At 43.7% G+C, this 12,683-nt stretch overlaps 1 protein-coding gene across 3 annotated transcripts in view; it reads left to right on the top strand.

Moving 5' to 3' along the window:
- The window catches only part of LOC306760056 (ubiquitin-associated and SH3 domain-containing protein B-like), a gene marked incomplete at both ends in the record, with an annotated part of 41,478 nt that extends 29,070 nt beyond the window's left edge, over positions 1-12,408 (top strand). Inside the window, 13 exons of one of the 3 annotated variants that reach the window (XM_079245826.1) lie at positions 1,730-1,783; positions 2,343-2,529; positions 3,266-3,464; positions 5,401-5,570; positions 5,646-5,854; positions 7,271-7,406; positions 7,493-7,619; positions 7,707-7,826; positions 7,904-7,996; positions 8,078-8,222; positions 9,166-9,272; positions 9,359-9,468; positions 12,271-12,408. In XM_079245826.1, coding sequence (XP_079101952.1) covers positions 1,730-1,783; positions 2,343-2,529; positions 3,266-3,464; positions 5,401-5,570; positions 5,646-5,854; positions 7,271-7,406; positions 7,493-7,619; positions 7,707-7,826; positions 7,904-7,996; positions 8,078-8,222; positions 9,166-9,272; positions 9,359-9,468; positions 12,271-12,408 — 1,795 coding nt within the window. Of the gene's footprint in view, positions 1-1,729; positions 1,784-2,342; positions 2,530-3,265; positions 3,465-5,400; positions 5,571-5,645; positions 5,855-7,270; positions 7,430-7,492; positions 7,620-7,706; positions 7,827-7,903; positions 7,997-8,077; positions 8,223-9,165; positions 9,273-9,358; positions 9,469-12,270 lie in introns of all 3 variants that reach the window. The other 2 variants (XM_079245825.1, XM_079245824.1) reach the window with 2 other exon arrangements.
- Between the last annotated feature and the right edge of the window lie 275 nt (positions 12,409-12,683).

The following is a 12,683-nucleotide window of genomic DNA, read 5'->3' as shown; positions in this document are numbered from 1 at the left end:
CAGTTCAGCTTTATTTGTATTAGCGCCACTTTACGACAATGTTGTCACCGGGCACTTTACATACACATCATTTCAAGCCAATAAGCAGAGTTCAATGTGAGTAAAAACCAGAAGTGAGACTGCTTTTACCAGCTTTACGGTAAATGTTTACCGTCATGATAACAGAGCGAATGGCCAAAACGTCACATGATCCACTTCTCCTTTCCACTTCTGTCTCAGACGTTTTTCAGTCTGACGACTTGAACCGTGAATGTCACCCAGATGTTCGTCACAAACACTGCTGACATCAGAGGTTTGCATGTCCTTCGTACGCCTACGTTAATCTGCTCGAGTGGTGTCGTTTATACTCCTGTTAAATGGAGAAATTTAGACAGTAAAAATGATCATGTTGACAGTTTTTATTTTTTCAGAAATTTCTCAGTTTGACTGTTGAAGCTGTTTTATTAATTCTGTTTATTTTATTCGACTTTTTATGTTTCATTGGTTTTAGATTTAAAAGTACAAAATTTACATAAGTTTTAATTTTTTACATCCATCTCCCATCCACCCATCCATCCATCCATCCACTAACCATCCATCCATCATTCATCCATTCACCAACCATCCATTCATTTATGTTTCACCCATTCATCCATCCATCCATCATTCATCCATTCATCCATGTTTCACCCATTCACCCATCCATCCATCATTCACCCATCCATCCATCATTCATCCATCCATCCATTCAAACCATCCATCCATTCACCCATCTGTCCGTCCATCATTCATCCAACCATCCATCTTCTATCCATTCACCCATCCATTTTCCGTCCAACCATCCATCCATCTTTCATACATTTACCCATCCATCCATCATTCATCCAACCATCCATCCATCCATCTTTCATCCATACATCCATCCATCATTCATCCATACATCCATCCATCATTCATCCAACCATCCATCCATCTATCCATCCATTCACCCATCCATCCATCATCCATCCACCTTCTTTCCATTCACCCATCCATTTTCCATCCATCCATCTAACTATCTATCCATCTTTTATCCATCCATCCATCATTCATCCAACCATCCACCAACAATTCATCCAGCCATCTTCCATCCATTCACTCATCCATCCATTTTCAATCCAACCATCCATCTATCCATCCAACCATCTATTCATCTTTCATCCATCCATCCAACCATCCATCTATCCATCCATCCATCTTCCATCTTCCATCCATTCACCCATCCATCCATCCATCTTTCATCCAACCATCCATCCATCTGTCCATCCATTCACCCATCCACCCATCCATCCACCTTCTTTCCATTCACCCATCCATTTTCCATCCATCCATCCAACTATCTATCCATCTTTTATTTATCCATCCATCCATCCATTCATCATTCATCCAACCATCCACCAACAATTCATTCAGCCATCTTCCATCCATTCACCCATCCATCCATTTTCAATCCAACCATCCATCTATCCATCCAACCATCTATTCATCTTTCATCCATCCATCCATCCATCCTTCATCCAACCATCCATCAACAATCCATCAACCATCCATTCACCCATCACTCATTCAACCATCCATCCATCCATTAATCCATCCATTCACCCATCCATCCATCAATGATCCATCCATCCATCCATCCATCCAATCACAGACCTGCTGCGTGTTCACATGCTCCAGTCATAAACAAACCATTATGTTCTGTCCTCTACAGGCTGAAAGCCTTGGTGTCAACTGGAGGCCGGAGCGTGCAGGCAGCATGTGACTGGTAAGTTTAAACAGATCCTCATCATGTGAGTGTACATTACAGCGCCGTCTGCTGGACCTTTGCACCACTTTACAGGCTTTACAGCCTTAAATTATGAACACTGTCATAAAAAATTGAAGTTTTCTTTAAGTGCTTCCTCCACGCATCAGAGTAGAATGTTTTTTCTACATTTAACATCAGTTTTAGGCGAGTGTGGCGAGATGTTAAAAGCAGATTCATGAGATCTGCTGCTTTACAAAACCAGCTCATCTGTGAAACCATGTTCTGCCCACTTTAGCCTCTAAATCATTTATATAGAGACAAAATACACTCAGCACAGAGGTCTGCAGCCCTTCAGTGGGTTAATGGGCTTCCTGCAGCCTCAGGAGGTGCAGGTTAAACCAAGAGTATTTCTGCTGTCACTGCTGGAGGCATCACCAGTGTCACCAGTAGAAATGAATAAATAAATAAAAGCAGCCGCTGTTACTTTACCTCAACCGCAGGCGATTTCTGAAAACCTGCATCACTTAGACTGAAAATAAAAGTGTGAGACCAGATGAGAAGCTTTTGTCTTGTGCAGGCTTTTTTCCCACGTGGACGACCCATTTCTAGACGACCCACTGCCCAGGGAGTTCGTCCTCTACCTGCGACCCAGCGGGCCGCTACAGAACCAGCTTTCCCACTTCTGGCAGCAGAGTCGGGTCACCTGTGGCAAAAACAAAGCCCACAACATCTTCCCACACATCACCCTCTGCCAGTTCTTCATGGTGAGTCCAGCTGGACCCAAAAGATCCTTAATCTAAACAGTTTTACACATCTTTCCTAAAAAAAAAAAAATGAAGTCATGCTGTTATTTTCCTGCACTGATCAGATTTTCCTGCAGGTCCCTGAACTAAAACAAATTTAACTTCCTATAATGAAGATGTTTTAATTCCCCTCAGATGACTAAGTTTTATTGTATTCATATGGCAAATAATTATGTCTCTGGTAACAGGAGGCTGGAAAAGTAACTGGTACAAACCAGAAACAACTAATCAGGTTAATTATCAACTGGTCAGTGACATGACTGGGGATAAATTGAGCATTTCAGAGAGGCAGAGTTCCTCAGATGGAAAGATGGACAGAGCTTCACCAGTCTGAGACAAACTGGAGTTAAAAACTGCAAAATAATGTTCCTCAGATTTTGGAGATGCCAGCATCTGCAGTGTAGAATATCATCCACAGATTCCGAAAATCAAGAGGAATCTCTGTATGCTAGATGGCAAAGCTGGATGCTGGTGATTTTCTCATATAAAAGCAGACATTATTCTCTACTGGAAATCACAGCATGGACTCAGGAGGACTTCAAGAAATCCAGTCTGTAAACACAGTTCACCCTGAAATCCACACATGCAGGTTAAAGCTCCATCTTTCAAAGAAGAAGCCACATGTGAGGACCAGGAACAATGCAGAACTTTTACTGGATCTACATGAAACAGTCCTGTACCTCTTCTTTTCCCTCAGTGTTCAGACAACAAAGTGGACGCTTTGTGCGAGGCCCTGCAGGCCACAGTGCAGCAGTGGCGGGGTCGCTTTCCCAGCCCGCTGCCTCTGGAGCTCTACACATCCTCTAACTTCATTGGCCTCTTCGTGGAGGAGCAGGTGGCCGACGTCCTCAAGCAGTTTGCAGCTGACTTCTCCACTGAGGCGGCCAGTAAGGCAGGTAGGAATCATAAGTTGTTAGCTGACTGTCTGCATGGCTTTATGTTGAGGAGCCACCGTGTAATATGTGGAGACCTCACAGCCGTCACCGGCATGGATGGCCTTCAAAGTTGTAAATTAAAGCGTTCACTCAGCTGATGGCCTTAAACGGTGTTAAATGAGGGCAATGAGCAGGTGTCAGATCAGATCAGAGCCGTCACATTTCTGCTTCATGGTGAGAGCCAAGAAAATCATTGAGGTATCTGCTTCCTGTCGAGCAGAGAGAAATGTTTTCTTTCTGCTCTTTATTCAGTGACGCTGAGATGTGATGGAAATTATTCACGTCTTCATCTTTCATCACTCACTCATACAAATTGTCCTAATTCACATCTTTTGAATTAAATTATCCTGTTTGCAAGAACATAAGAATCTGTTTGTATCAGTCATGTGGAATGCAGTTGGCAGTAATATGTTTGTGTAGATTGTCATCCAGGTCTTTGCAGTTTGAGCTTAAATCAAAGGCTTCTGGACTTCTTTTTGTCTTGTCTAAAAGGTTTCTTCAATTCTAAACTGTTAAGAAGGTCCACCATTATAAGCTGTTAAGCTGTATAAGATGTGGCTGTTCACACATCTGGCCATGTTGGTAGTTAGCAGCACTATCGCTCCTTAGCAACTCTGTGGCAAGTTAACAACACTATAAGTGGTTAGCAAAGTGCTGGCTAATTAACAACTTTTGGTTTGTTTGCAGCCCTCTGGGTTGTTAACAATGCTGTGGATTATTAGCAACACTGTGGCTCATTAGCAACGCTGTGCATCTTCCGCAATGCGGTGGCATCATTAGCAATGTTGTGGCACATAAGAAATGCATTGGCTAGTTAGCAACACTACAAGTGGTTATCAAAGGGGTGGCTAGTTAACAACATTGTGGGTTGTTAGCAGCACTTTGGGTTGTATGCTGTGCCTCATTAGCAACGCTGTGGTATCAGTAGCAACGCTGTGACTCATTAGAAATGCAGTGGCTAGTTATCAACACTATAAGTGGTTAGCAAAGTGACGGCTAGTTAACAACATTGTGGGTTGTTAGTAATGCTGTGGATCTTTAGCAACACTGTGGCTCATTGGCAATGCAGTGGCTAGGTAGCAACACTATAAGTGGTTAGCAAAGAGGTGGCTAGTTAACAATGCTGTCGCTTGTTAGCAACACTGTGCCTCATTAGAATTGCAGTGGCTAGTTAGCAACGCTATAAGTGGTTAGCAAATTGGTGGCAAATTAACAACATTGTGGGTTGTGAGCAGCACTCTGGGTTCTTAGCAATGCTGTTGCTTGTTAGCAACACTGTGGCACATTAATAACATTGTGGCTCATTAGAAATGTGGTGGCTAGTTAGCAATACCGTAAGGGGTTTGTAAAGCTGTGGTTGATTAGTAACGCTGTGGGTGGTTACCAGCACTCTGGGTTGTTAGATATAGTGTAGGTTGTTAGAAACACTGTGACTGATTAGCAATGCGGTAGGTCGTTAGCAATGCTGTGGGTTGCTAGCAACACTGTGGTTAATTAGCAACTTGTGGCTCAATAGAAATGCTGTGGCTAGTTAGCATCACTGTAAGTACTTAGCATCACTGTGGGTGGTTAGCAGCATGCTAGGTTGTTGGCAATGCTGTCGGTTGTTAGCATCACTGATTGATTAGCAACACTGTAGGTCGTTAGCAATACTGTGACTGTCTAGCAACCCTGTGGTTAGCACAGCTGTGGATGGTTATCAGCACTTTGGGTGGTTAGTCACACTGTGAGTTGTCAGCAATGTGGGGCTGGTTAGCAACACTTTAAGTTGTGCTTATGTGTGTTCGACAGCCTGGTTTGTAATACAGGTCCAAGACCTGTTGTCCCATTCAAAATTTACATTCAGTCAGAAGACCCGTCAGATGTTGCAACCAAGCATCTTGTCTATCTCTTCCAGACGTCCACGTGGAGGCTCACAAGAAGCAGCTCCATGTGACTCTGGCCTACAACTTCCCCTCGGACCACCTCCCCTCCCTGGAGAAACTGGCGAAGGGCATCGAAGTAAAGCTGGGCTGTGATTGGCTTGCTGTCCTCTTCTCACGGGACATTCGTTTTGCTAATCACGAGGTAGCAGGTACTCAGATGAACACTTGTTTGCAACAGTTGAAATATGGGCCGTAACTGGTTTCTGTCACTGTGCAGACCATGAGGGTCATGTACCCCTACACACCTCAGAACGATGACGAGCTGGAGCTTCTTCCTGGAGATTACATCTTCATGTCCTCCATGGATCAGAGTAGCACCAGCGAGGGATGGGTGTACGGGACCTCGTTGGGCAGCGGGCTGTCTGGTCTGCTGCCGGAGAATTACGTCAGCCTGGCGGATGAGTCCGACACTTGGGTCTTCCACGGGTGAGTGTCACTCAAAACACCATATTGGGTCCTTACACTGAAACAGAGTTAACATCATGTGTCTGTAGGAAGATGATTGATTACTGTTTTTATCCGACCCTGTTCTCCCCTATTATACATGCTTTCAGGAATTTAGGCTCTTTTTCTGGGTAAAAATTGTACTTCAATAAATTAATCCCGTCAATGACCTGATCTTAAATTCAAGATGATGCTCTGCTGTTCAAAGTGTCTAAATATGGATTTAACCCTTAAACCTCAATCAGATCCCGTGAGGTCTGTCTCTTCTACCATCAGGAACAGAAGTGTGTAACTCTGTGATGGATATCTGACCATTGTAGCTGATCTACGGGGGTTTTCCAGCATTTCTATCGGTCCAGGAGGTTCACAATCCAGACACAGCATGTAGTGTTTATTCAGAGAATAATCCCCAATGATCCATGATAACACCCTTATTTAGCACATCTTCATCACTACTATGTTGCTAAGAGACCTCTATTTTCACCTGGACATGGTGATGAAGACACTTCCTGTCAGGCTTTCCACCAATCAGAGAGCTTAAACTGATGGTGATGTCCAATCAGGAGCAGCCAAAGATCAACAAGTGTCTAAATGTGTTTATTTCAGTCCATACCACACTACTGTTTTTCTTGAAATCGCTTGGTAATTCTGAAGTTTCACTTATATGGACTGAGAGGAAGCATAGAATATAGTTAGCACTGTTACAGAGCTTTAATTATTACAGGTACCACAGCATGTGTTCATTTTTATCATTATTTTTACTGAATAAGTCATGTTTAGCTTCATACTCCAGTCTGAAGCTGCATCTTGCAGGTCAACCTCACCGCCCGGCTACGTTTGACTCCAAAGAAACGTGGTCAGACATGAAAGCAGCCTTCAAAATACCCTTCAGCATCATTATTCTAACTTTCCACACATATCAGCTTCCCATCTGATCCAAAAGAGTACGATTCACAAATTTTGCAAAGACCAGATCGGAGCAGTCGGAGGAGTTAGAGGAGGAATCAGACCATTTAACATTTTTCTCATATGTGCCAACTTTTCTTATTTAATGAATTATTCTGGACTGGTGTCATTATAATTTTCATAAAATACTGATCCAAGTCCAGAACTTTGTGTCTATAAACATACTCTGAATCACTGATGCTCTAAAAATATATAAAAATAAAAATTATCCCCTTTTTTTCTGGTATTTTTTATTTTATTTCTTATTATTCTATTGATTATTTACTATTATTTATTTTTAAATTATTTTTTTTATTGTTATTCGTGTATTTAATATGTTTTTTTTTTTTAATCTAGTATTTCTTCATTTTTACTGCATTTATTTAGTTTTTTAATTTAAAGAAGGAAAAAGAAAAACAGATGTGAAGGGGTTACTGTCTTGCTCTGCTGCAGGTCCCACTCGTTCTTCAGCTGCAATCCCAGTGACAAGACTAGTAAAGACAGAGGGGTGTTTGATGGACTGCTGGACAGCCATCGCCCTGACAACCCCGGAGACACACCCACCCTCAGCCTCATCTGCCATCCCATGCAGGTAGTTTGGGGTTTTTATGTGTAAGTGGATCAGAACCGTTGTGGCATCTCGGCCTGCTACTCATCAACCCGTCTGACTTCCAGCAAGTCCTGCGGCTCAGCACTGGTCACCCCCGGCAACCCAAGCGGACGCTTTTGGTCTGCCGGCACGGGGAGAGGATGGATGTGGTGTTTGGGAAGCACTGGTTCTCCCTCTGCTCAGATGGTAAAGGTGAGGATGGGTCCGGTACCTGTGGAGGCTTTCCCAGTTAGACCTGGATCCCTACTGGGTCAAATAACCCAGTGTGTTGCCCTGCAGGTAGATATGTCCGATCCAACCTGAACATGCCTCCCAGTCTGCCTCTGTGGGGAGGACAGAGAGATTATGACATGGACGCTCCCATCACTGTGTTTGGATCCACTCAGGCCCGACTAACCGGTGCGTCCTCATGATCTGAACACACAAACACAACGAGGTGAAAATGGGTCACTCACATGCAGGTGCTGCTTCTGCAGGTGAGGCTCTGCGGGAGAGTAACACGCTGATAGATGTGGTGTACTGCTCGCCGTCTCTGAGATGTGTTCAGACTGCACACAACATCCTGAAAGGTAAAAAACCTGCATCTTCTGCAGCATCATCAGGAGCAGGAGGAGCATCAATCCTTTCATTTGTGCTGCTGGTGGAAGCAGGTCTGCAGCAGGACGGTAAGCTGAAGGTAAGAGTGGAACCTGGTCTGTTCGAGTGGACTAAGTGGGTGTCCGGGACCTCACTGCCTGCATGGATACCCCCCACCGACCTGGCAGCAGCTGACTTCAGCGTGGACACCGCTTACAGGTGAGATCTGCTGGAGCTGAAGGTTGTTGTTAATGTTAGTTTTAACCTTGTGGAGTCGCTTCAGTTTACCTCCCTTACAGGCCACAAGAGGAACATGAAGTCCTCTTCAAAAAACCGTCTATCAACTAGAATTCTGTCCCTCAAAGACCTGTTAGTCCACCTTCAAAAGGTCCACCTCCACTCCACTTATTAGAAGCAACTGTTTGAGGTTGTTAGCTGCATCAAGACACCTGTCCACCTCATACAATTGGTATTACTCCAACTACTAACATGGCCAAGACCAAAGAGAGTCTAAAGTCCAAAAACACGGACGAGTTAAAACAATACGTTTTAATTCATGTTTTTGTTCATATCTTCATCAGCGACATCAGAAATGTTGGAGAAGTCTGTGAAACTGCTTCCATCTCTAAGGACACATTCACATCAGCCTTTTGATTGGAATCTGAGTCCTTTTGCCCGGAAAGTCTGCTTTGTTTGGGGAAATGTGAATGCGCCAAACATATTCTGATTTGAAGTAGACTCGGTCCGCCTTTAAAAACAAGTCTCGGCCTGTTTAAAGCGGCCCAAATACAGGAAGTGGACCTAAAGAAAACAGTCATTTCCTGCATTTGGCGTAGCATTACATTGTGGGTAAATACATAGCGATCGTGTTGAGGGTCCTCTGCCTCGTCTGTTCATACTGCGTCCATTGTTGCGGCGTATTTCTGCAGTATACTTGCAGTTAAACAAAATAAAAACCAAAACAGCAATAATTTCGTCTCCACTTTAGCTCTCAAGTGGAGCAAACAGAGTTATGCGATCTCAGTCTGCATGGATTCACCCCCCTACAACTGAGCCAAGTCCTCCATCGGACCGGGTCTAGCAGACGATCCTGATGACTGCCCCTTAATGGTCCAACTGGAAATGCTACATCTCTGTTTATAAATGCAGTTTGTGTGTGCAGGCCCTTGATTCCAGTCAGTAAGCTCACCGTGCCTGAATCTTACAACAACTACATGAGTCGGAGTTATCAGGTGACCAAGGACATCCTGTCAGACTGCAAAAACACTGGTAGGAGACACTGTCTGCTATCTCAGCTGAATTATTTCTTCCAGTTTCATGTGCTTATGTGCATGGTGTCTGGTTTGGCTCTGCAGGAAACAATGTGCTGATTGTAGCCCACGCATCTTCCTTAGAGGCCTGCACACGGCAGCTGCAGGGCCGCAGCCCACAGAACGCCAAGGACTTCATCCAAGTGGTCCGAAAGGTGCGGTCACTTCATCCCACATTCAGTTCCTAGTATCCATCTGGCTTCATCTGAACTCTGTGAAACATGGCAGAAATGAATTTATTCTGTAAATTAAATCAGAAATGTAACTGACAGATGAAAGACTCCATTTTAAGGCCTGTCATCATATTTATAAAGTCACTCAGGATTGATTTTATTTCACTTTTGCATAAATTAACAGTTTATTCATTTTTTTTCCAAGTAACTTAATATAAACACCATGATCAGGTCCACCTGGTGATCACCAGTCTACGCCATCGAAGTTTAGACGTATTAAAACAATAAACAGTCTGTGTTATCGATCTTAAATACGCATCAGCATGTCGTAGCGGAGCTCTCTGTCGCCCTACAGTGGTCCCAGAGAGTATGTCAGACAGAAATGCTAGTGTGTTTTGAAGATGGAGACACACCATGTTGATCAGGATCTACCGGTTACTATGGTAATATCTGATAGGGCTCCAAATGGTCACAAAGACAGGGATATTGAAGAAAAAACCTATAAATCTTGCCATTTAAAAGCCTTTATATGCTTTTATATGGCAAGATATTTGCTAACTTGTGAATAAATTATGAAGATTTTAAAACAAACTGACAAGGTGGCAAAAACAAACATCAAGCGACGACAATATTGTTGTGATTCTGCAAAAAAAAAGAAAGAAGAGGTGCTGTGTTACGGCCCGGCTCGCTATGGGTAAAGGCCGTAACATAAAATAAAAGCCTTGGTTTTAGGAATTTTACTGAGCCACATGAAAAGGGAAAGAAAATCAATAAAGACCCAACTGAGAGGGGCAGGTGGTGCAGCTTACATCAAACACATAGATGAAACAACCAAACTACTTCAAAACAATATGCAAAAAGCCAACAGAAAAGCACAAAAGGCCTTAAAGGCTCTGCACAACAACAACCAGTCTCAAACTGGGCAACCCGTATCCAGAACACAGCTGCCATGGAATGGATGAGCTGCAGCTTCTTTATACTGGAGTGGAGATGTGTAGAACTGTCATTGGTTCTGAGGGCAGCCACTTATTGATACAGATGAAGGTGGGTTGGCGAGGAGGAGGCGATCCCAGCCAGGTGATACCAGAGTAGATTTCCCATACTTGAATGAGTGGAGTGATCAGAGGAAATTGGTGGCAGCTGTAAGAACTGATCCAGAAAACAGAGAACTTGTTTAGTCCAGTTAACTGAAGCTGGACCACGACCGCTACTGAATGGACTTTAGGATGTACCCAGGACAGTTTGAGGATCTACTTCAGCGGCTAGCTGATAGCTTGAGAAAAACAAGACAATAAGACGCTCGGCCATGGTTGCCATGGTGATACAAAATTTGAATTAAGTAACAGTGACAAAGTGACGCCTGCATTACTCGCGACCAACTCAGGTGACACTGTCAACACACCTCCTCTGATTGGTCGATTATGTATCTGTTAGATAGATGTGAATATTAAGAAAAATCAACCTCATCAATCAACAAAAATGTAAAAATAAAAAAATAAAATAAAAAATGGCTAAATCACAGGAAGAAATTTGGTCACTGATGTGAACGTTCCTGATGATATTGATTCCATAAAAAAGTATTGACATGTGAAATATTCAGACGAAACACTCGATATGTGAAGGTCTTTCGTCAGTTTTATGTGTGTAATGTTCAGATTAACGTGCACAGTTCTTTCTCTCTGAAGGCCAGTCTGGAAGTAACTCCCGCTCCGCTGCTGCTAGCATGGTTGACCACCTTGTTGCTTTATTTAGCAAAACTTTCGAACCTTTAGCATCTCCTTATTTAGAAATAGCAACTAGCAATACATCTAACGACGGTGGATGATGAAGACTTGTAGATATCTGTGGCAGAAGGTATCACTTTGAGGCTCATTTATGTTCCCTTAGTGGTCCCTTCCCTTGCTTTATTAACTTTATTACTTTAGTTAGCATGGTTGTTAGCCGACTTGTCCAGCAGGGGGCAGAGTTCACCTCCGAGTTTCCAACAAACAAGCCAGTGGGTACAGGGGGTCGTGATGATGTCTCAGAAGAGAGTCCAGTTGGCAGAGGTGGTCTGTAAAGCCATTAAACAATACAGCCTCTTCCTCTGGTCACATGACAGTTATACACCCCCCTCCAACACCACCACCAGCATTATTGTCCAAACTGTTTATTGGGACTGCAAAAATGGAACCTGTAGGAAACTTTTTTACTGATTCAGCACCAGGCTGACAAGAAGTGTACCCGCTGTGGGCCTGATCTGCTTCCAGATTGGGCGTGTTGTGTGTCCAGAGATGATGTTCTGCATATCTTGGTTGGAACCAGTGCTTATCTGACTTCCTGTTGTCTTTCTATCATCTCCAACCAGTCTGTCCAGTCTCTTCCAACCTTTCTAAAGCCTGTTCTGTCCAAGAAGTGTTGTGTGATTGGTCTGACTTTGAGGAAAAGCATGAAGTTGACACTTATAATAAACAAATAGTTCTGATGAACAGCTGGATAAGTTGGTGAGAAAGTAGGAACATGTTTTAACAACGTGTTTAAAGACAGAGACATTGTTGCATTCACTGTCTCATCCTGCCACGGTTAAGTTTCACAGTAAATCTTAAGTAATTGGGTTCATAGCAGCAATCCTCGGTGCAGACAAAGCTTCCTGTGGAGGAAAAACCGAACCAAAACCAACGTTTTTCTTCTGGCTTCTCTAGGAGGATGTAACAATCTTAAGCAATCTTTGTTATGAGGAAACGGAGTTATCTGGTGTGACAGTAAGAAACCTTTGTGATGTTAACGCCTCTGCTTGGTTCTCAGATCCCATACCTGGGCTTCTGTTCCTGCGAGGAGCAGGGAGACACGGGGGTCTGGCAGTTGGTGGACCCTCCCATCCTGCCCCTCACACACGGACCAAACCACACCTTCGACTGGAGGGAGGCCCTCATGCAGGAATGATATCTGATCTGAACCACCATCATACTCCTACAGACGGCACTGACACTCCAACCCCACCATTACAAACCTGCAATGAAACCACCCCCCACATCCCCATGGCAGTCTGTGGGAGTATGATGGGTTGGGGGGAGTCCTGGTTGCGGAATCAGCTGCTTCTGAACTATTTTACAGAGGCATCTTTGCTCCTGCGACCGTTAGTGGACACATCAGCAGAGCCTTCAAGTGTCCACCAGGAACTGTCCTGATGCTTCCATAACAACACGTCTCTACGTTAA

This window comes from Telmatherina bonti (assembly GCF_933228915.1).
Source record: "Telmatherina bonti genome assembly, chromosome: 9".
NCBI classification, from domain to species: Eukaryota; Metazoa; Chordata; class Actinopteri; order Atheriniformes; family Telmatherinidae; genus Telmatherina; species Telmatherina bonti.
The sequence above is the reverse complement of the archived record's forward strand: the minus strand, read 5'-3'. Positions and strand labels throughout refer to the sequence as shown.